The sequence below is a fragment of the Sminthopsis crassicaudata genome, chromosome 1 (genome assembly GCF_048593235.1).
Source record: "Sminthopsis crassicaudata isolate SCR6 chromosome 1, ASM4859323v1, whole genome shotgun sequence".
NCBI lineage: Eukaryota > Metazoa > Chordata > Mammalia > Dasyuromorphia > Dasyuridae > Sminthopsis > Sminthopsis crassicaudata.
In genome coordinates this window covers 66,294,487-66,317,129 of record NC_133617.1, presented here as the reverse complement: position 1 = coordinate 66,317,129, position 22,643 = coordinate 66,294,487, and the positions used below count along the sequence as shown (strand labels likewise).

Here is a 22,643-nt window from a genome sequence, read left to right as displayed (position 1 = left end):
CATATTTGAACCAGGTGTTTTTGACTCTAAGACCAGCACTTTATCCACTGCACCACCCTAGCTGCCCGAGGCACTAAGTAAATGCCACCCTGTTTATTCAGACTCCTTGGCAACAATATAAATGATTATTAACTAAATATCGACTCCCTTGTTCCTCTCATTACACAGTAAAGGAAAGCCCACTACAAGTTATTGAACAAGCCTTAAAGAAATGAATTAATCACAGAACAGATCCAAATCTACCACCACAGCAATTTGGGTAATGGCCACTGTTTTGAACGCTGCTTATATTTCTCCTTCCTCAGCTGTTGCTGGCATTCATTTTAACTGCATGTTGTCAATATCTCTAAGGCAGTTGGGACAGCACATGATGTCCTCTGGAAGGCTGAGGCCCCAATATTTTGTAAGAGAGACAAGGGATTCCCCTTCTGAAACAAAAAAGCATCTCCCACTCTATTTTTCCTCTCTCTAAAGCCCCAACTTGTAACCATTTAATTCTAATTCCCTCTGTAAAGAAATGTAACAATTTGATGCTGAGCTTTTCCAAAACTGCAATGATTAAAATTTTTCTGGTCTTAAAGTGAGTCTCTGGGTCATGATAGACATTTTCTTAACTGTTCCCCTTATTATGTCAATAATGAAATACGTTCCCTTCCTCTCTCTTGTATCCCCTCTCTTAAATCCATAAATAAAGGTATCCATTCACTTAAGGAAAAATAAATAATAGATGCTGCTCAGAGAGATGCCAGCCCTTTTAATATGTTTGGTAAGAGATTGTGTTTCTCACTTAGGACATGAAAATTAGATGGCTCTTTACAGCAAAGATCAGAGTTGTTCCCCCCATTCCCACCTACCACATGGGTCAACTGGTTATCATCAGAGAGAATGAGAAAGAGAGAGGAGAGAGCAAAAGCACGAGTGTGTGTGTGAGAGAGAGAGCGAAAGCAAGCAAGAGAGAGAGCGAGTGCATGAGAAAACAAGTGCATAAGAGAGCGAGTGCATAAGAGAGCGTGAGAGAGAGAGTGAGAACGCGCAAGAGAGAGCAAATAAGAGAGAGAGCGCATGTGAGAGAGAGAGAGAGCGTGAGAGCGAGCATGAGAGAGAGAAGTAACAGTGGGAAGGTAAGGATATTTACCTAATAATGAAGATTTACAGACCAGTTTCCAATCAAGAAGTAATCATTATATTTTTCACAAAGACTATTTGCCAGTTTTCCTACAAAGTACAATAGCAGATAAGCAGCAACACAATAACCTGAGATGCTGTAAAATGATTAAATCCAGAGAAAGATGAAGGTTGTGAGGTTTCTTGCTTGGGTCATTTAGGCTGATATCTCAATAGGACCATCTTTTAAAAGGCTAGATTCTGTTGGTCTTATTTAGACAAATTTACAAAAATGGCAACAAGATCAATCCAAATAATTACTGTCATATTTCTGAAAGCAGCCCTTTGCAGCATTACGGAAAGAGGCATATTGAATTTCCTTAGAGAAACAAACATATTGAATCAAAGTCAAACTGAATTTCTCCCTAGTCACACAATAATAGGTTATATTTATACTCTTTATACAATGAAAATATGATATAAAATTTTAAAAAATCAAAACAGAATTGAGCCCCACCTAGATTTATTGATTTCCAAATGATCAGTATGAGCTGATAACCAGGACTTTTATTTAAAACTTTCAATGATGTGTTAAGATGATGGAAGATCTATTTTACAAGGCCCTCAGTCAATTAAGTGAGTCATTCCTATACTAGAATTCAAAAGCAGACTCCAGGTATAAACAGGAGACCAATATTGCCTTAGGCCAACAGAAGATGCCTCTTTTGAAGATCTCATACCCAGAATATTTAAAATGTCTGCCATCTGCCAGCCTAGTACATCAATCAGTATTTCTGCCTACCCCCCAATTCTTTCTTTTGAGGCTCTAGTCCTGCAGACCTTATAATTTAGTAGAACAGAACCAGCTCCAGGTACAAAGAATATATCATTTTGTAGCACACTTATGGTATAGGCTATTGGAAAAGGGAGTAGCTGTAAAAAACCACAGCAACTGATACATAATACTCTCAGCTTTCTTGTAGCCTAAATTCATTATAAATTGGTTGGTGTTGGATTTAAGCAGCTGAGCAGAGATGCTGCTTATAAATCTTACAAACACATAACTCAGGAATGACATTCTTTCCTTCACTTTCCGCCTTCCCTGTCCAGCTGGGGACCTCCTGGACTTCATCTCCCCTTAACCCCAAACCTCTTTACTTTAAGAAAGTAAAGACAGGGAAAGTCTTCCTTTTTGCTTCTGGTATATAATGAGCACTTGATAAATGTTTGCAGATTTGACTCCCTGGCCCAGGGGGGAGTCCTTCAACTTGGTTTCCTCCTCTCTAAAATGAGATGGCTGGACTACAACAGCAATAGGTAGCATTAATAAAGGACTAAAATTTGCAATGTCTTTTACTTATGCCTACACATCTGAATCTTCATAATCTGCCTGAGGAAACAGGCAAATAAAGGTGAAGTGACTTGCCATGGATCACATGGCTAGTGAGTATCTGAGGCTGGATTTGAACTCAGCTCTTTCAGACTCCAAGTCCCACACTGTATTCTAATTTTAAATCCTATGAAGCTGAAGGAGAAATAGACTGTGGAGCAGAGAAAGGGCTGAAATCCCTAAACGGAGGGAGAGGGAGATTCACTGCTTGAAGAAAATCTAAGCACACCAAAGACTACAGACTGGGAGCTAAAGTTAGTCAACAAATATTTGTGGAGTGCCTATTATGTGCCAGACACTGTGTACTGTGTAGCAGTAAAATAGCTTAGATGGCATCGTCAAGATCGGATAGAGCTTGATTTGAAAGACCCCAATACAAAACAAAAAGTAATTTACCATCACCCCAGCAGCATGTTTTTCAATAGCACTTTTATGGTTCTGTAAAACACCTTAAAAATATTATCTCACAACAATTTTGGGTTCCTCATTTGATAGAAGAGAAATCTGAGGCAGAAAGCAATTAAGTAAGTGATGGCCAGAGTCACACAATAAGTCTAAGAACACATTTGAACTCAGGTCTGCCGCCTCCAGGTCCAAGGCTCTGCTCTCTCCACTGCATTGCCTACTTTTTAAAATCCCAAGGGATAGAGTTTGTTGTTAAATGTGTCATCACTGCTTTAGGAAATAGTTTTTCCTTTCAATTTAATCCATCTTTCAAAGACAGAAGCATTTTGAGCATTATCATCTTTGTAAAAATTGTTCACAAATTAAACCAACGAATCACCCATAAAGGTTGAAGCACTATAAGGAATTTAGCCTCCCCCCCTCCCTCCCATCACCATCTGGGCTGCCCCATGGTGTGAAGAAAAAAATCACTGGTCATGTCTGATGGATTTGAGAATTCATCCAGCTCACTTCATTCTTATGAGGAGACTGAGGCTCCTGGAGAGATAACTTGTCCAAGGACACAAAAGTAGCAGGGGAAGCTCTCTTTCTAACAAGTCCTTTCATCAGCTGACTTAAACCCAGATGTTATGCATTTTTCCCAGTTGCTACATTCAATACATATGCTAAGTGTCCTTGGACAAATAAGCATTCATAAATACTATCTGGTTTTGAAAATTAGAATCTGAATGGGATTTTAAATTCCACTTTATTCAATTATGTATATAGAGTTCTTTTGGTTTTGTGATGCATTTAAAAAAAGAGAGAGCAAGAAAACCAAATCCAATAGACTCTTTTGAATCAGAACTCAAACAGGCCAGAGAAGTTCTCTCATTAAAACACGGAACAATTTTTTTGTATTTGTGTTCGACTATAAGGCAGCCAGGGTTCTAATCTGGTCTCTGTCACTTACTATGTGACCCTGGAGACTTTTTCTCTCTGAGTTTCAATGTTCTTCTCTGAAAAAGTAAGAGAGGATATGGTTTCCAGGTTCCATCTGAGTTAAAAATATATTTGAGTACAGCCTTCTTTTTACAGCATGACTAAAATTAGCTGCTTTATCATCTCTCCTCCAATCACTGTCCAAAGAAACCTCATTCTGACTGGCTAGCAATTTTTGCCAAAGGCCCAGTATGCTGGTTAGAATGAAGTGGCGCTTGAATTATTGGAGAACCCTAGACCTTCCAAGTTCTTAGTTATTTTTTTCATCATGATGGCTTACTGGAAAATGAGGCTAATTGGCATAACTCTGAGATACATCAGGCATCAGGATGAATGAAAAAAGCTTAGGACACTGCCAGGATCAGTCGGAGGTGATGGTGGTGGTGATGAAGATGATGGCAATGACAGGGACTCTTGTTCAGGGAGAGATGCCACAGAGAGCAAACCCTAGTTCTCAGTGTCTCCTATGGTCCTGGAGCTCCATGACTGCAGGAGATTCTGAAAAAATTCATTAATTCTAAGACCAAGCACTGACTGACACCTGAAACCCAATTGTAAAGACCAACATTGTAAAGAAGATCTTTCCAGTGAATCTGGAGCCATAGGGCTTAGGTTCAGATCCTGACGCCACTACTCTAAGTATGATCTTGGGTAAATTGCTTTCTTTCTTTCAAACTCTATTTCCTAATCAGTAAAATATTCTGACTTCAAAATGGAGTATGTCTAGTGATTGAGGATTATCAAGATGCTGAGGTGGGGGGTGATCAGCCTAGAGAAGAGAAGACTCAGGAGCAGAGGGACATGACTGCTTTCTCTCAGACTCATGTGGAAGGGGAAAATCATACAGAATTAGATTTAGTATCCACATAAGGAAAACATAATTCCCTGAAACAAATTGGAATGCCTACTCTGGGAGATAGCAGGTTTCACTGGGGGTTCTTCAGACACAACTCAGATTCAGTACTTGTCCTGTTCAGTATCCTGAAAGTGGCTACAGGGAAGTAAAAGTCAGAGTAACTTTTGATAGTAATATTCTATTTCTGCCTTTCCTGTCTCAAATATCCTAGATTTTCCTAAGAGGCCATCATATGTTCTCTATAACTTGTCTACTTGACCAACTTGTTGAAACTGTTCCACTTTTACAAGTAATCACTTTTTTATTTATTCCCTCCCATGTTCAGTGGTACTTCATTCTGTTTGTGTGAAATGGGAAGGATTTGTTGCTAGCCTGAGCTGTTCTAGGATAGAGGGAATTAATTAAGTGCGGCCGATGATTTCTACACTTCCTTTTGTTGGCTTTTCCCTCCTACCCAAAACTAGTCATAAGAATCTCTGATGGTAGTCAAGGAAAAAGCAGGTATTTGTGCAGAAGTCTGAAGAACAGATCTAAAACACAGTTGCACATGGTAGGAACACAAGAGTGTCTGGGATGCTCTAACACCAGGAGAAGCATTATATGGACTTCCATTAATTACAAAGGCACATTAACTTCTTTTTGTCCTTTAGACTCTCAGATATACAGATTCCTTATTATCATGTGGTCTCTGAGGTCTATGTAAAAAGATCACACTTTCAGACAATTTCCTTTTCTTAGCAGTTCAAAATACATTTTCTCTTATATTTCTCCCCCCCCCCCCCCAGGCTGGGGTTAAGTGACTTGCCCAGGGTCACACAGCTAGGAAGTGTTAAATGTCTGAGACTAGATTTGAACTGGAGTCCTCTTAAATTCAAGGCTGGTGCTCTATCCACTGCGCCACCCAGCTGCCCCATTTTCTCTATTAAGAATGCATATTATAGTAAGGGAGTTTTTCTTAGGGAGTTATTTAGCACTTACAGTTTTTAAAAACATTAAGCTAGTAACAAAATCAGAAAAGAAAATACATTAAAATTGTCAAATCATTCCACATAATGTAATGTTTGCTACCATTTCTCAGGTGTCTCTAAGTGTGATCATTTATTTAGTCAATGTATCTATCAGATTTATTTTTCATTCAAAGAACTAAAGTGAAATGACTAAAAGCCTTCAAGCAAGCAAGAGAGATTCATCATGGCACCAAAATATTCTTATAGCTTTAGAAAGGAAAATCTAATCTCCCAAATTTGACAACATTCTCTTTTACAGTGGTCACACTTAATGGAGTATAATTCAATTCATTACAAATCTACCAAGTGCATAGACTCTGCTTAAAGGAGTTTATAATCTAATCTCAAGTCTGGACAAGCAAGACCCTAATTGGTTAGTCTCCAGTTTAAAATGATAATGATGATAATAATAACAACAATGACTGATGTTTACATAGTACTTTGCGACTTGCAAAGATTTTTAGTTCTTTTACTTCATTGATCCTCATTTTAGAAGCACTAAAGCTATTAGTAAGAGTGCTTGGCAATGGCCAAGGATAAGAGGATTTAGAACTTGTATGGACCTGGGGAACTAGCCCCACTTGTTTATTTTACAGATGAGGAGGCTGAAGTCAAAGAAGTTATTTGATGAAAGTTATAGTAATGACAAAGTAAGGATCTGTACTCCAGTCCTCTCTGCAAACCTCAAGGATTAGCATTAATGACTTGCCTAATCTTATTGCCTTATCTAATTGCTGAAAGAGAGAAGTTTGCATCCATTCCTCTAACAAACACTCATTATGTGCAGCCGGTTGTAGACAAAAAGAGACAAAAAAGATTAGTTAAGACATGATCTTCACCTTTATGGAACTGAAGTAACCAAGAGAGATGACTCTGTCAGAAGGACATGAGACAGTGTTTAAATAAGTTTCAAAAGGGAAGGTCATCGCTAACCAGAGAAAGGGACATGCTTACAGGAGGTGGCCTTTTAGAAGGAATTCACTGAGCCAAAAAGTAGTGGAAAGTCATCCTAGATATAGGAAAGGACAAAGGCTCTGTTTTTATATTATCTTTGAATCCTCAGCACCTAAGCACAAAGTGTTATAAACCATAGATGTTTGCCATATGTTTACAGATTGGATTTGTTGTGAGTGCAGAAAAACATTTTGCTGAGAATATGGAGTATGCCAAGGAAAAATGGGATATAAAGCTGGAAAGGTATGGGAGAAATCTGATTGTGGATAGTTCTGAACGCCATGCTGAGAGTTTGAAATTCACTGGATGGGCAACAGAGAGTCACTGGGGAGGTTAACATAGATGAGTAAAAGAATAAGATCTATCCCCAGGAAAGATTATTCTGGCAGACATATGAATGACAGATTAGAAGTGAGAGAAGATCTCTCAAAGAACTACTGAAGAAAACCAAGCAAACAGTGATCAGATTTCCAATACAATAGAAGTAAAAGCATCATAAAAGGCCACTTATACAGTTACCTATTAGAAAATTTTGTATTAAAAGTTTCTTCTATGGATAGTACTTACAAACACATACTTCCTTGCGGTTCCTCATGCAAACACATCTAGATGTATGAAATAGAAGATGATGATTTACCTAAATGAGTGATTCTTACAAAATCTTTATGAAATGAATGAAACTAGCAGGCTACCAAAAAGAGTTGCGGTTTTAGTTTTTGTTTTTAAGGAGGAAAAAAAAATCTGAAATCAACTTTAAAGAAACCATAGATATAAATATCTACATACAATCCAAAGCTTACAAACAAGTCCCATAAACAACCACACCTGATGATGGTAGGAGGTGTGTTGTTATCATGGTATCCCTTTGGGTAAAATGTGAGTAAATTGGGGTGCCTGGAAGTGGAGGAAGAGAAAATACTGGAATCAGTTAAGGGAACAGATCCAGGAGTATATTCCCAGGCATTCCCAACCTCTTTTTAGTTCTTTCTCCCTAGCAAAACAAAAAACAAAATCAGTCTCAACACTGCCTGAATGTTTTCTATTTTATGCATAACTTTTTTTTGCATAAAATACCACCTGAGTATCTTATGAAAATTCACTTTGTATACTAGGGGGGGAAAAGGTTTTGAAAGATGCAAATACTTTGGGATTAGTTATCACATTGTTATGGAACAGGTTATTTGTGCTGTTTTCCTGCACTGAATTAAGATCTGTACACTGAAGGAAAAGTTTTTAATTAGGTGTGTATGGGTAGAGTTAGTGTGGAAAATGGCACACTCCTGAGCAGGTCAGGATAAGAAGGATGAAGAGAAGAGGGATGCAGGATGTAGGAAGAGGGGCACAGGAATGGAAGTAGGAGAAAAAGATACTGCATATAAAAATAAGTTATTTCAAAAATTTGCCCCAGGAACTAAGGCACAGGAAAGGGTGGGGATGAAATGTTCTCTTCATCTTCCATGAATTCCTTCCAGAACAAAGATGTGTACTATTAGTACAAAAACTCAGTTATATTATAGAATAAATAGGATCCTATTCATATGCCTGGGAAACCAGACTTCATATGTTACCCATTTCTTTAAAAAATAACAAAAATAAACTATAATGGATAGGACAACTTTGTGGACACTGTATCTTTAATTTGCTAGAGTAGATCGTGTATTAAAAACTATGTATTTACTTAACTAATAAAACCACCCCATACTTATCATTTATATTTCTAAACTCTAAAAGTTCATAGAATGCTTTCCTGGTATTATTTCCTGTGTATGCAAGGAGCATCCTGATTTTGCAAATAAGAAAGATGAGGCAGAGAATGGAGAAATAACTTACACAGGGCCATGATCCAAAGGAGGTTAAAAAAAAGTTTGGACTCTAAACTGCTGAATTTAAGCAAATTGTTTTTTCCATTAAGCTAGCTAGAGATAGGCAGGTGAAGAAAGAGAGTTCAGCCTAGACTCAGGAAGACCTGAATTCAGATCTGCCTTCAAACACTCAAAAGCTATATGACCCTGGCAAGTTCTGTCTGCCTCTGTTCCCTAAACTGTAAAATGGGAATAACAGCACATGTTTCATAGGCCTGTTGTGAGGATCAACTGAGATATTTATAAAAATTTATATTAACTTTTATATTTATGTATTTAATAATAATATTTAATTTAATTATTAATTAATCAATACTGTTTAATTTTATTTATTTATATTAATATTATATTTATTATTTATAAAATAATGCCTAAAGCACTGAAGAAGGACATAACTGAATGTGATATTGGATATCTCTAAATTCCTATATGATCCCAGCTGAGGTGGAGAAAGATCTGCCTTTCCCCCCCAAAAAAGCTTATAGTCTAAGAGGGCACTCACACCAGAGGAAAGAGAACCACAATGAATGGAGAACTAAAAACAGTAAATGCACTGAATTCCAAATATCTGATATATAAACAAAATTTGACAATACAACCCATTCATAAATTGGGAACCACCTAGGAACTGTCCAGTTTAATATCAGCTTCTTCACCACACTCTAGAAAGCAATGGACAAGCTATTTTCTCCCTCAGGGCTACCTGCCTGATCTTGGCCAAAGCCTCTAAAGGAGAGGAAAAGAGGTTTAGAAAATTGCAAGTAACTACATCATGGTCCAGAAACATTTGGTTTTAGATAGTGGCTAAGAAAGCCACCAAAGCATAAGACTTTCTTTCCTCTATTTATTCAAAACTGAGGAGGAGGGAAAGGGAAAAAAAGGGAAAAGAGGGACTTTAAATGCCATACTGTTCAGATACTGACAATGAGATATTCTTGACTTACCATAGTTGTTATAAGCAAAGAGCTTTCAGGGCTCATCAATCATAAGATAATGCTAAGAAAAAGGCAACTTAGGAGCCAGGCAGAGGCCCTCTATGATACATGAACATCTATGGACCTGGCCAAAGTTATGTTTTTATAGAGACTGAGGCAATCCCCATCTGATGACCATGAAAAAATATGGATCAAGCCAGCAGATTTTGTCCTCTTTCCTGCTCAAGGAATTATCTAGCAAGATGGAAAATTTATGAAAGCTCCAGTGACTTGATTCCAGTATGATCCTTCCAGTAAACACTCTTTATTTCTGGGCTTCAGTTTTCCTATTTGTAAAACAGGGCTAGATGGTTTCTAGAGTTGCTGCTACTTTTAACATTCATTGTTTCAAGGTTTCTTTCAGCTAGGATGTTTTGTTACAAGGCACAGCAACAACAACAATAAAATACTATCCCCAGAAGATATCTAAAAAACAAATATCCCAACTTATTAGATACTGTGATAATACACAAGTCACTTAACCATCCTGAATCTGTTTTCTCACTTGTAAAATTGGAAAATAATAGCCAAAATCACATAACTTAGAGCATAGTGCACAGAGTGCTGGGCCCGGAGTCAGAAAATTTGGATTCAAATGCAGCCCCAGACACACACTAGTGGTGTGATCCTAGGCAAAGCACTTAAGTTTCCTAAGCTATAAAATGAGGAACACATCTTAAAGTAATACATATGTAAACACTATTTCCCCCAATAGAATGGAAACTTCTTGAAGGTAGGGAAGCTTGTACCAAGCATACAGTAGCCTGTGGAGAACAGGTCCTTAATATATGTTTGCTGATTGATTATAAGCTACCCTCTGGTTATCCCAAAATTGGGATGCATGAATATAAGACTCTTTATTGTATATAAAAAACAATGAACATGAGAAACACAGAAAATGTCTTGAAGAAATTGCCATATAGCTTAATGAGCAACAGTGACAACATTTATACTTGTGGGAATAACCACTCAGTGAATGTGACTAAAAAGTTCTTTTCAAAGAGAAAGCCACAAGAGGGCATATCCTGCTATTCCTCAGCAGAAGTTGTAGAGGCCCATCCATGGAAAATACTATATGCAGTCAGATTTTTTTGAGGTACTATTGATCAGTTTTGCTTACTTTTTTCCTCTCCTTTTTTTTTTTTAACCTCTATTATATAGGCTGATTCTAACAGACAAGAAGGTAAAGAAATGAGAAAATTTAGATGAAAAAACAAAGTTTGATAAAAATTTATTTAAAAAAAAAAAAAGAATTGAAGAGGACATCTAATAAAAATCCTATGCTCTAAAGTCCCTTCAGCTCTGATATCCCAATGCTCTAATGTTATAAAGCTCACTATCAAATCTAACAAACTATATTCTAAGGTCCCGTCTAGTTTTTAAGAACAGTTAACTGGTACAGTGCATAGAGTATCAGGTTTGAGTCATAAAAAACTGGGTTCAAATCCATTTCCTAGCTGTGTGACTTTGGGAAGTCACTTAACCCTGTTTACCTCAGTTTTCTCATATGTAAAATGAACTGGAGAAGGAAATGGTAAACCACTCAGTATCTTTGTCAAGAAGACCCCAAATTCCTTCACAAAGTCCTTTAGGACAGGTCTAAAAAAAAAGATTAAGCAACAAACAGTTTTTAAATTCCATGGTTCTAGAAGTACCAAGCATGTGCAAAAATAATTTTTAAAAAAATCAAACAATGATTTTGTTTTTAGTAACAACAAAGCTGAATTGAATTGCCCATCCTTAAGAGTTAAAAGATCACATTAAAAAAAAATTATAATTTTACTCCATATCACTTGTACAAAGGAAGCCTAACTATCTGGGGCCATTTGTTATAGTGATTAATAAATTTATGGCTGAACTGGGGCATTTATCATAATGCACTAAATATATGTGCACTTGCAAATAAAGGGGAGAGAAAACTTCCTGTTGCTCTCTTCACATTTCCCTTGCACAACAACAAGACCAATCTTCCAAAGGACCCGCTGTGTTATATAAGACAGAGCAGGGATTTTAGAACTATGTTACCCTGCTTCAGTAGGCAGTTCTGGTCATGGGCTTTCAGAATGCCAATTCTAAAAGGATCCTGCACATGCTGCCTTTTTATATCTCCTTGTCTTGCTCAAGGGCTACAAGAGAATTCCAGTTTGACTTTCTCTACCTATGAGGGCATTGATTTATTTATTGATGGGAAGGCTATTGGGCAGAGAGTGTCCTGCAGTAATGGAGTTGACAAAAATTTGTCTACTAAAGACAGACACACTTCATTCTTCTATGAGCTATGAACAACTGCCACCCTGGTTAGGATAAAATATATCGATTCATTTCTTTGTGAAATATTTTTTAAAAAATGTAACTCCTGTAAAATACATTTTTATAAAACCAATAGTTCTGGCAAACCCTAACAACCCTGCCAAAAAGCTATTTGAACTGACTTCTAAAAGAAAGAGGGAGAATCTACTACTATTGTAGATGTAAGTACTGACTGAGCACTGGGGCTACCTTGAGCTCCATTGATCTTCTGGTTAAAATAAACAATAATTTTATTTCAATACTAGAAGGATGTGTGATTGCATCTCTGCATTTAAATGCCTTACCTGTTTTAATGGAAGGCTTAAAGAATTATCTTAGATCATTCCCCTCAGTCACCCTCCCAAACATCACTAGCTAAGTCCTTAAAAATGAGCAATTGTGGGCTGGAGAGAAGAAATACTGGCACATGGTTTGTGACTTACCTTCACCACCTTCAGGAGTTTTGTGCTGCTCTTCTTCTTCTAGATCAGCCTCATGTTTGGGTTCTTCCTTAACTTTGCCTTCCTCCAAAAGGGTTTCTGCAGCCATAACCTCTCCCAAAGACTTCTGGTCTTCCGTCTTATGTCTCCTAGGCTGGCTTCTTTTTCTGTGGGACCTAGGATAGTAGATTTGTGAAAGTAATTTGACATTCTTGGTTAAATAACTTAATACCAATAAAAGCAGCATCCTTCCCCCTCCCTTTTTTTGAGAGAACCTAACTCTCTTGGGCCATTATATCTGCACCAACAGTAGGCATGGGGAGAATACTTTCTCTGGGGAGGAGAGATAGGGAAAAGGGTTAGGGTGACAAAGGAAAGAATGGGTTGAAAGAGAGGGAAGGGCAAGGGGAATGATCAAACATGGGTGCAGTGCTGATGCCAAGCAGAGGATGCTGATGACATCTGAAAGTGGGAAGTCAAACCTGACACCCAACGAACTTCTGGAAATGGTTCTTTGACACTATAAGTCAAAGGAGTGTTACTTATATTTAGGCATAAAGGAGACAAGGGATGCTTTGAACTGAATGCAAATTCTGGATGACAATGTCAAACAAACTTCCTGGAAGAGAGTAAAAAGAATTGACTTACGATAGGCCAGGCTTTCTGTTCTGCTCTCTCTTCCTTTCTATATTTGGTTTTCTCTCCTCCTCAGTCTTTTTCCAGTGTCTGTTTTCCTTCAGACTAATTTGTCTAGAATGTAAATTTTTAGGGTTTTTTTTCCTCTAAGATTTTTCTTTATCTCTTTAAGACATTTTCTAATTACACTTCCCTGTCTAGCTTTTTAATTCCCCTCCCTTACTTTCCCCCCATACATAAATATTGCGAATATATTACACACAAATACCCATTATTACTACTTTACTCTGAGCTCCCCTTTTCCACTTTAAGACTACTTTAGGAAAGACTAGCTTCTTTCCTTCCTAATTTCCAGAAACTTGGTAGGGCAGGGAAAGGGAGAGCCAGATGAAAGTTCCTTTAAAAAAAAGTGCCTCACTTTATTTCAGAGTAAAATGTCCCTAGGAAAATGTTATGGCTGTGCAGATCATTTTAATACGTTTGAAGGAAAGAGAAATGGGTGAGCTTACAAATTCACTCCACATGACAAAGAATAACTTGGAGAAAGCAACAAAAGGACTAAAGTGAACAGCTTATTTTAAGAAGGTAGACTAAAAAAGAAGAAAATAAGAGTAGAGTAGAAAGATAAGAAGCTGACAGCTCAAGGGAAGAGAGAAGCCTAGAGAGTACCATCTCTGTAGAGAAAACTGCTTTTAGATGAAAAAGAATCTCTAGAAATAGTTTTATTAATCCCCAACCAGACATTTCCAGCTGAACTAGACAAGATAAAGATTCCCAAAAGCACAAGAACTACACAACACCCCAATTTTTGGAGTTGGAATGGATTCTATAGGTCATTCTGTCCAAAATTGTAAGAAGGAATCTCTTTCTATAATGTCCTCAATAAATAGTCAGTGGAGAAACTAGAGGTTGTGAAATATATCAGCTTTTGCTAAAAGTATAAATGGGAAGATAGGGAGAAAGGAGAAAGTCCTCAGACCTTGTTGCAAATTTGACAAAACTATTTATTAATTAAATAGCTTTTTTTTCCATTTAAGTTGAATCTTGACCAAACAAATTAAAAATAAACATAGAATATATGTGCGTGTGTGAATGTATGTATGTATATCCTATATCGTCAAGTCTTTTCTCCTCTTGACCACAATACTTCTTTCTCCAAGGGGAGGTAACATGTGGGTGAATCAGTGGATTCTCATGGGAGTGACAATAAGGCAGATATATATTCTTTCTACTCCTGTAATCTTTTTGTCACCACTATTCTTCTTTTTTTTTCTTTCGAGGAGGGCAAAGAAGGATTAAATAAAATGAGAAATGCTTCATTACTTAAGAGCAATGTCTGTTCTAAAAAGCTGTAAATGTCACCAATTTTAGTAAAAAGAAAACCGAGAGATGCTAGCGGCTTCCATATGGTTTTTTTTTTCATTCTGCACCACTACATCTGCTACAGAATGATAAAGCAGAGTGAATCCTTCTAACAACTACCTACCCACCTAAGCCTCAGATGAAATAAAGATGCAGCTACCACCATTCCCAGAGCCTATCCAGAAATCAAGGCTGCTAATTAGAACTGGAGTAGAGTGAAAGAAAGTAGTAAAGCCTTTAATGAGACAACACACTGAATGAAGAAGGGAAGGGGATACTAAAATAAAATAATGATTAACAGAGGAAAAGTGAATCTACACATATAGTCACTTATAACTGCTAGACTCCAACCATATGGTCACCCTCTAAGTATAGACGTTAACTTCACACCTGCAAGACATTCATTAGCAGGAATAGTAAGCTGAACCAGTAAGGATCAGCTTTTCTCACTGGTAAAGTTCCTAAAAATAGTCTCTCCTCAAAAGGAAAAAGAATTACTTAGTAATTCCACTTTGTGCTTCGCATAGGAGATCTTGGGAAAGGTGAAGCACTAGAGACAAGCCAAATATTCTATAAGATGCCTAGTTAATTTTGTTAATTGGGGAAACAGACCCACACATATACACACACAGGTATCTGCGGAGCCAGCAGAGCACACTTGCTGAAATGATCAGGAGTAAGCTTTTTCAAAGCTCTCTTTAAAAAAATACAAGAGAAAAGGCTCTTTAGATAGTCTCCAGAGGACTCTTTGTTTGTTTTTAAATGGTGGGAGTAAAATGGGGGCAATGTGGTGTCAATAGAACGTTGGGCTTGGAATGAAGAGAACCTGGGTTTGTATCCTCTATCACACTTTACTAACAGAGTGATCCCCTGAATATCATTAAATTCTCTGGGCCTCAGCTTCCTCATTTATAAAATGTGGAAACTGGCTTCAATGAACTCGACAATCCCTTCCAACATGTAATCTATGCTCCCATAGGATCAAAATCTAATTTAACAGATCCATGTTCTTTACTGCCCATCTCTTCTGGGGCATACCAGAGTCTTGTAAAAAAGCAACATGACATAATAGAAAGAGCCCTGGACTTGAAATCAAAGATCCTGGGTTCAAATCCCAGTTTTGTTACTTAGTTCTCATGTGAATTTGGGCAAAATGTTCTTTGGCTTTGGTCATGTGTAAAATGAGGCAGTAGACTACATAAACTTTGATCATATGACTGCATGATTCTATGATCTAATATATCTCATTCCAGAGGATTACAGTATTTAAAAATGGAAAAGACTTCAGAGACCACCTAATTCAACCCGTATCTGACCTAAGAGTCCCTTCTAAAGTACCCCTAGAAAGTGGCCATCCAGCCTACTTGCAGACCTCCAAAGATGAGCAAGGCCACTATTTCACTAAGTAAACCATTCCATGTTGGAAAACCTTAGCTGACTTTAATTTAAAAGATTGCTTGGTGAAGAAAGCAAGACCAGCAATAATATCTGGAATTCCTTCTTGGCACCCTTAGCTGCCTCTACCTTCTGATTTGAGCGTACTTTAAGCCTTCCTTTAAAAAGGGCAAGTAACTTCATTTTCGATCAATGGCTCACCTTGGCTTTCACTCTACAAACATCATGCTCCCAAGCTAAGTACTCTTTACCTGTCCTACTTCTACTTCCCTCTGTGTGTTGTCTTCCTTGTTAAGACTGTAAGCTTATTGAAGGCAAGGACTAATTTTTTTTATTTGTACCCCCAATGTTCAGCATGATGATGGCACATAATAGATGCTTAATAAATGTATACTGAATGAATGGGTCCTATTTATCATATATAAAACATAGTAAATAGTATAATGGGTTGGTTGTCTTGAGAGTTAGTGGACTCTCCTTTTCTAGAAGTCTGGATGACCACTTGCTTTTGAGGGATTCTGGCTCAGTAATTGGATCAGATTCTGTGATACTCAAGAAAGGAGAAAAGCTTCAGAAATTCAGTATCAATAGGAACCAGAGTAACACGCCCAAATCCCACTAGCAAGGGAATCCACAAAACAGTTTCATTCTCAAGGTAATAAACATCTGGCAAATGTGACTACTACAGGATGGCATCAGATTCAGCATATGGAAAATATGACTAGCCTATTCATAGCAACCACACATCCCAATGTAATAGGGTCCCCTTCAGAAAACCAGACCTGGGAGCAGGAGAGGATGAAGGAAAGGGGAGGGGGAGGCCTTTAAAAGATATTTCTGGAGAAGTAGATGTGATATTCCTTTTTATGGGCTGACTACTTGTAAGTATTGTATTTTTATTTTTATTTATTTATTTTTATTATATATATATACATATATAGATATTTTACAATTATTTTATGTTACAAAAACAGAGTAAGAAAAAAAGGAAAACGGAAAAGCAACAGAAAGCAAAATAAAGCAAAACAAAAGAGAACATTGTCATGTTCCCAGCATACCATCAGTGAGGTTTCAAAAAATTACCAGATCAAAAAAGTGTGTGTGTGTGTGTGTGTGTGTGTGTGTGTATAAATAAACTTTTATTTTTTCCCTTTTCATCCCCCATCCCCCCCCAAACATCCTATAGTTAAGAATATATTTATGTATGTATATGTAGATATAAGTATTTTATTTTTAAAAGAAAAAAAATGTCAATGGGACGGTGAAGAAAGAAAAAGGGAAGGGTATAGAAGAAGGGAGTGAGAGGAAAGGGAGGAGGAGGGAGAGGTAGAGAGGAGAAAAGGGGAAGGAGAAGGAGAGAGGAGAAAAGGAGAGGGAGAAGGAGAAGGAGAGGGAGAAAATGAGAGGGAGAGGGGAGAAAAGGAGAGGGAGAGAGGGGGAGAGGGAAGAAAAGAGAGGGGAGAGGGGAGAAGAGAAGAGGAGGAGAGGAAGAAACAGGAAGGATGGATAGAGAGGGACAGACTGCTTCAATTCCATTTTAACCAGTAACATATTTGCTAAGTGTTCGCCAACTTCTCTTTAAAGCTCTGTGTATTTATATCCATGACTGAGTTGGCCAGAGGTATGTAGAAAAAGGCTGTCTCCATATCTACAAACTGCAGATGAGACACTATAGTTAGAAAGGGGAGGAGAGAGACAGAAAAGAGAAAAGCACTGCAGAATGAAGTGCTTTTTCTTCCTTACCCAAGCAAACCATACTTCAATTGTATGAATGAGCTAGATCAGTTCTGGTCACCAGCTTTAAAAAATTAATCATTAATCAAGCTTTCCAAAGAAAGAGAGATCAATTACCTTTTTTTTTTTTTTTTTTAATCTGTGTTACTTTACATCCCAAAGGTTTTTAAAGAAAATGAAAGCCTGAACATTGTTTAATCTGCTATTCAGTCCCCCTCTCAGAATATGAACATGTCACAGGATAACAGAAAAGAAGGGCTTCAGTGGAGAGAGGGAGAAGTACTGAACAACAAAACGACAGCGCCAGCTTAATTGGTATTTTCTTTTCCCATAAAGCATATGGAACCTTATGGATGTTAAAAGAAAAGGGAGGCACAAATGACTGAGACAAGGGAGGGAAAGGAAGAAAGGCATATTGTGCATAAAACTTATTTCTATATGAAACATCAAATTCTCTGGTAATGCAGGTTTCCTCTTGGAAAAAGTTGGGTTTTTTCCCTCCTTCCTGTAGTGAGACAGAGAACTAGTTCTCATTTCCAGATTGATTCTGGTTGTCCTATTAGCAGGTCATTTATAAAACTTTCTATGCCAGATACAGTTTTGAAAATGTTATTTCTGTGTATTGGTAATCAGCCCTGCTGACCAATTAACATCAATTCAACCATTATGCAAATACCATCTCAGAGTATCTTCCTTATCTAGGGCTAAGTCTATATATCCATTTCACCTTTAAGACTTAAGTGCTAGAAGATCAGTTGGGGAGGATGAGGAGAGCCCCAACCAGAACTTTGTTTTCTTGTAACACAAACAATAAGAAATCAGAAGTAAAGACCATAAAAGATGTTATAAAAGAGAGAGAAGAATATATTATATATTGGGAACGGGTATAATGAGATCACGAATCTAATATTACTTATTTTCAAAGAAAAGGTCCAGAGAAATTGATGAAAGCCGAAATGGCCTATAATGCATAAAAGTGGTAAAGGTTTCAGGAGGACCCGAATTCAAATCTGGTCTCAGACATTTAACACTTCCTAGCTGTGTGACCCTGGGCAAGTCACTTAACCCCAGCCTCAGGGGGAAAAAAAAAGTGGTATAAGGTCACAAAATCGTGACCTTATAAAACAGGGTCACAGTGCCAGACCTAACAAAGGTGGAGATAATTAAATAAAACTCTTTAAAAAAAACTGGAAGAAAATATGTTCTAAATATTTAGTGAAATTTCTTTTCTTCATAAGTGAGCAATTTCATAACTGAACTGACTAGTTCAAAGAGAACTTTCTTGCCTCCAGAGTCTCAGAGTTTAGTTCTCCATGTAACCATGGATGAGTGTAAAGAGTATTCTTATTGTTTATCATGACTTGATAGGTCCAAGTAATTGGGAGATGCCCAAATTCTGTTTGAAGACCCCGTTCTATCTTAGAGATGAGAGACAAGTTTCAAGTCACCCAAGTAGTGTGATGAAGAAAAGAAATATTCCTTCATGAATTCTTCCCTCCTTACTACCTCCCCCATCCCCCAATACAAAGCCTAATCAAGGGTCAATTGAGCACTGAGTTCACATTCAAAAAGTCATAAGTAATATTTGCTGGGCCCTATATGAGAATTCTATTGTTGCATCTGATGGCAAACAGGTATCCTTGACAGACTCGGATAACACTAAAGGGGTCAGACACTTGGAAAGGCATTCTGAAATGAATAACAAAGCTTAAAATATATGTTTATAAAGAGAAATCTGTTTAGAAAATGTCTGTTACTCAATTTTGAGGTATTCTTTAATCCTTGGCACAAAGATAATTTCCAAACCTAGACATAAGAGTAATGTTTAAATCTGTATTTTCATGAAGACAATTGCCCTCCACAAGAAATGACTCCCTCCTTACTTCCTTTCATCCTACAAACAAGCCCCTGAAGCACCTTTCTATTCTATAAGCCAACAAAAACTTCAGGGAAAATTTGGAGTGCTCAAGGAATTTTTAAAAAATGAATATAAGAAGCTTAAATTAGACCCACTTGGAACTCTGAAAAAGATCTATCAAAACAAGGTTTTTTAATCATTCTAGAAATCACTACGGCATCACCAATTTTGTGGAAAAAAAATTTTTTTAAAGTGTTCAGGAAAAACTAAAGGAAGATGTACTAAATACATTCCTTCAAGTATTGCAGAAGTCTAGCTAACTTGTTGGAGGAACAGCTTGCCATCTCCCAAAAGCCAAGAAGGTTTTGAACATCCTCTCTATGAAAGAGAAACAGGGTCCTCTTGCCCTAGAAATTAAACTTTCTAAAACAAATACTTTTCTTTCAGAAGCAGATATACAAACTTGTGTGCTATCAGAGAAGAAAGACAAATCCAGAAGAGCATAAACTTAAAGGGCAGCAGGCAGATTTCTAGCTGGACAGAGGTGGTGAGAGGAAAGAAAAAAAGTCTTGATACACAAAAGAGGACTTCTTTTGATGGCACTTCTTTAAAAAGGCCACAGTACTTACCAAGGCAGATTTTTCTTGTGTAGGACAAAGAGAAAGTGCCTGTAAGGCTCTGCCTTCTTGCCTTAGGGTCCATCAACTTTAGGGTCCAACCACCCTTTAAAAACAAATTTCACCAGAGATACCTTCATCCAGTTAAAAAGAGAAGGCAAGAGTTTGAGAGTTTGAAAATATCCATATCTATGTCTTCTATTTGTGAATGGAAACTAGAAATCTCTCTCTTTTTCCCCAGTGAGGACTGCTTTTAGGCCCTCTCTTGCTTTCAGAATGGCAGTAGTGCAAAAGCAACTGAAACTGATCCTCTGAACACTCCTGTTCATGACAAATCTTACCTCCGAAGGAGCTTAGCTTTCAGCACAGCCTTGGTCTCATTCCAAGCCATCAGTTCGGGGCTAGTTAGTGCAGTAGGCTTCATGTGGTCTAAAGCAGTAATATCTTTTCCTTGCTTCCACAGTTCATAGCGCTCTGGCTGTAGCACTCTCACAAAAACATCCATTGAAATTTTCACCATATCCTTTCGGCAGGTGCACTGCAAAAAAAAAAAAAAAAAAAAAAAAAAAAAAAAAAAAAAAAAAAAAAAAAAAAGAAGAAGAAGAAAGAAAGAAAGAAAGAAAAGTAGATCACACACATTTATATTCCATCTTGTTTCAGTAACCCCCTTGGCTGGCAAAGATTCTGTCCTCACTTTTTTTATCATCTAATCTCTGGCTCTGCAATCACTCCCTTGTGCAGCCTTGGGCAAGCCTCTTCATGTCTCCTCCAAGCCTATTTCTTTCTCAAGAAAATGAGAAGATTGGACTAGACATAAGGTCTTTTCTTGCTCTGACACTCAGGGGTCTAAAATCTGATGTTTGTTACTTTCTTTAGCCTAAAGCAAAGCACTTAATTCTTTAAATGTCTGTTTCTTCACTTCAAAGTTAAGGATAATAATATTTGAATTACCTCAAAGTACAGAGGTTAAAATTTTCCTAGAGCACCTAGTCTGGGCTTTTCCTTTTTCATTATCATAATCTACTTTTTATTACATTTAAGTTCATGCTGTATCCTCTCTAGTAGACAGTTAAGTGCTCTCAAGGCAGATATTGTGTAGTTTTTTCATCTAGATGCCCCGAAAGCCTGGCATAATACACATCAAATGATTGTTGATTGAAACTGAAGTACTCTTACATAAAAGGAAGGAAGGATTAAGATGATGAAGGGAAAGGAAGACTGTCTGAATAGTGCCAATCTTTTAATAATCGAATTTGACAAGAGAAACTGAAGATGCTAGCTACTTTTTACTAGGAGCTAGACCCAAAACTTGTCTGGATCAACCAGAACAGGTTACCCAAATAAGTCAGTCTACGTGGAAAGAAGTTAGCAAGATAAACAAACAAGAAAACTGATTGTTTACAAAGTGGCTTGGGATTAATGGATAAGAATCTGATCTGCATTATCCTACTTTTTATAAGACAACAAACAGGCAAAGAAGAAACTCAGTTAACATTGAAATGAATATGCAATAGATAATGTGTGAATAGAGGGCTGAGCCTAGGTTCAAGCCCAGTCTATACCACATACCCACTAGTTACTACACAGTCATCAAGTTTCTTAACCTCTCAAGACTGGGGCAACTAACTCCAAATACTACAGAAGAGTTGATTGGTGGAATAATATTCATAGAGATATGGATAACAAAGTCTTCTCCAGTAGCAAGAGAAAGGAAATGTTTAATAAAAACTGTGGCCTCAAACAAGTGGATTTCACTCTCTCAAAGAGTTACCAGGAAAACAACAGTGTGAAGAGGGGACCCCAAAACTCTGAAAATCCTTAGAGAAGAAAATCTCCTTCAACTCTGCCTCAGTGTGGGACCCCGCCCCAAAGGACAAACAGTTTCATCTTTGTTATGTGGGTGGGGTTGACTCAGTCCAGAAACTCATTGAATTCAATTCATATTCTAGCTTTAGCTGAAACCCAGCAAGGAGGCAAGTTGGGGCCTCCTTTAGCTAAATCTCTCATTATAAAAAGAGCCAAACTAAAATCCTCTCTTTGCAGAGGTTCCAAAAATGTCAGCCCTATGCTTGGCATGTCAAGGGCCCCTGTCCCCTGGAATACTCTTTCCAGTGCTATCCTCTCTTTACCCTCACCTATTTCCCTAACCAGACTTTAACCTTACTTCCAATTCCTGTAATAAACCTCTTTTATCAATCTAGGTTTTCGAGTCTGTAAATTCCTTCACAGAGAACCTCTGTGCTGCCAGAAGGGAGTCCCCAAAACTTGGTTGTAGGGGAGCTAAACCTCCCCATTTGGTTCCCTGAACCCCAAATCTGACACTAGACCTTATCATTTAAGTCCCTGACCACTAGGAATCCTAATTTCATTTTAGTTCCCTAAATCTAAACCTCATTAAGTGAATTTCCAAAATGTGTAAAAAACAGTTAAACAGTTATGAAGTCCAAAACAAGAAGCTCAGTTGTCTCCCTCAAACAAACCAAAATCTAGCATGGGAATTGCTTTTCCTTGAAAATAACTTTTGGGAAGAATATTCATTTTACACAAGGAAAAGCAATTGGGGTGAAAGCCTGGAGTGGTGTAGAAGGCAGGACCTAGAAAGAAGACTAGAAGATTATAATCACAGTTCACACACACACACACACACACACACACACACACACACACACACACACACACTATGCTTTCCTCCTGATGAGAGATAGGAAAGGGGGAACCCCGTTTTGGTCGGCGCAAAGATAGTCCCATTATGGCGCAGTGTCTCCTGTAAATGAATTTA

The 22,643-nt window shown here is 37.6% G+C and overlaps 1 protein-coding gene across 5 annotated transcripts in view; it reads right to left on the bottom strand.

Annotated features, from left to right (window-relative positions):
- Positions 1 to 22,643, bottom strand: part of KDM4B (lysine demethylase 4B) — a 273,807-nt gene that overhangs the window by 46,923 nt on the left and 204,241 nt on the right. For 2 of the 5 annotated variants that reach the window (XM_074308472.1, XM_074308482.1), the window contains exons 9-11: positions 20,206 to 20,402; positions 12,911 to 13,012; positions 12,266 to 12,438 (exon numbers count right to left, since the gene is read on the bottom strand). In XM_074308472.1, the coding sequence (XP_074164573.1) occupies positions 12,266 to 12,438; positions 12,911 to 13,012; positions 20,206 to 20,402 (472 nt within the window). Of the gene's footprint in view, positions 1 to 12,265; positions 12,439 to 12,910; positions 13,013 to 20,183; positions 20,403 to 22,643 lie in introns of all 5 variants that reach the window. The other 3 variants (XM_074308489.1, XM_074308498.1, XM_074308507.1) reach the window with 2 other exon arrangements.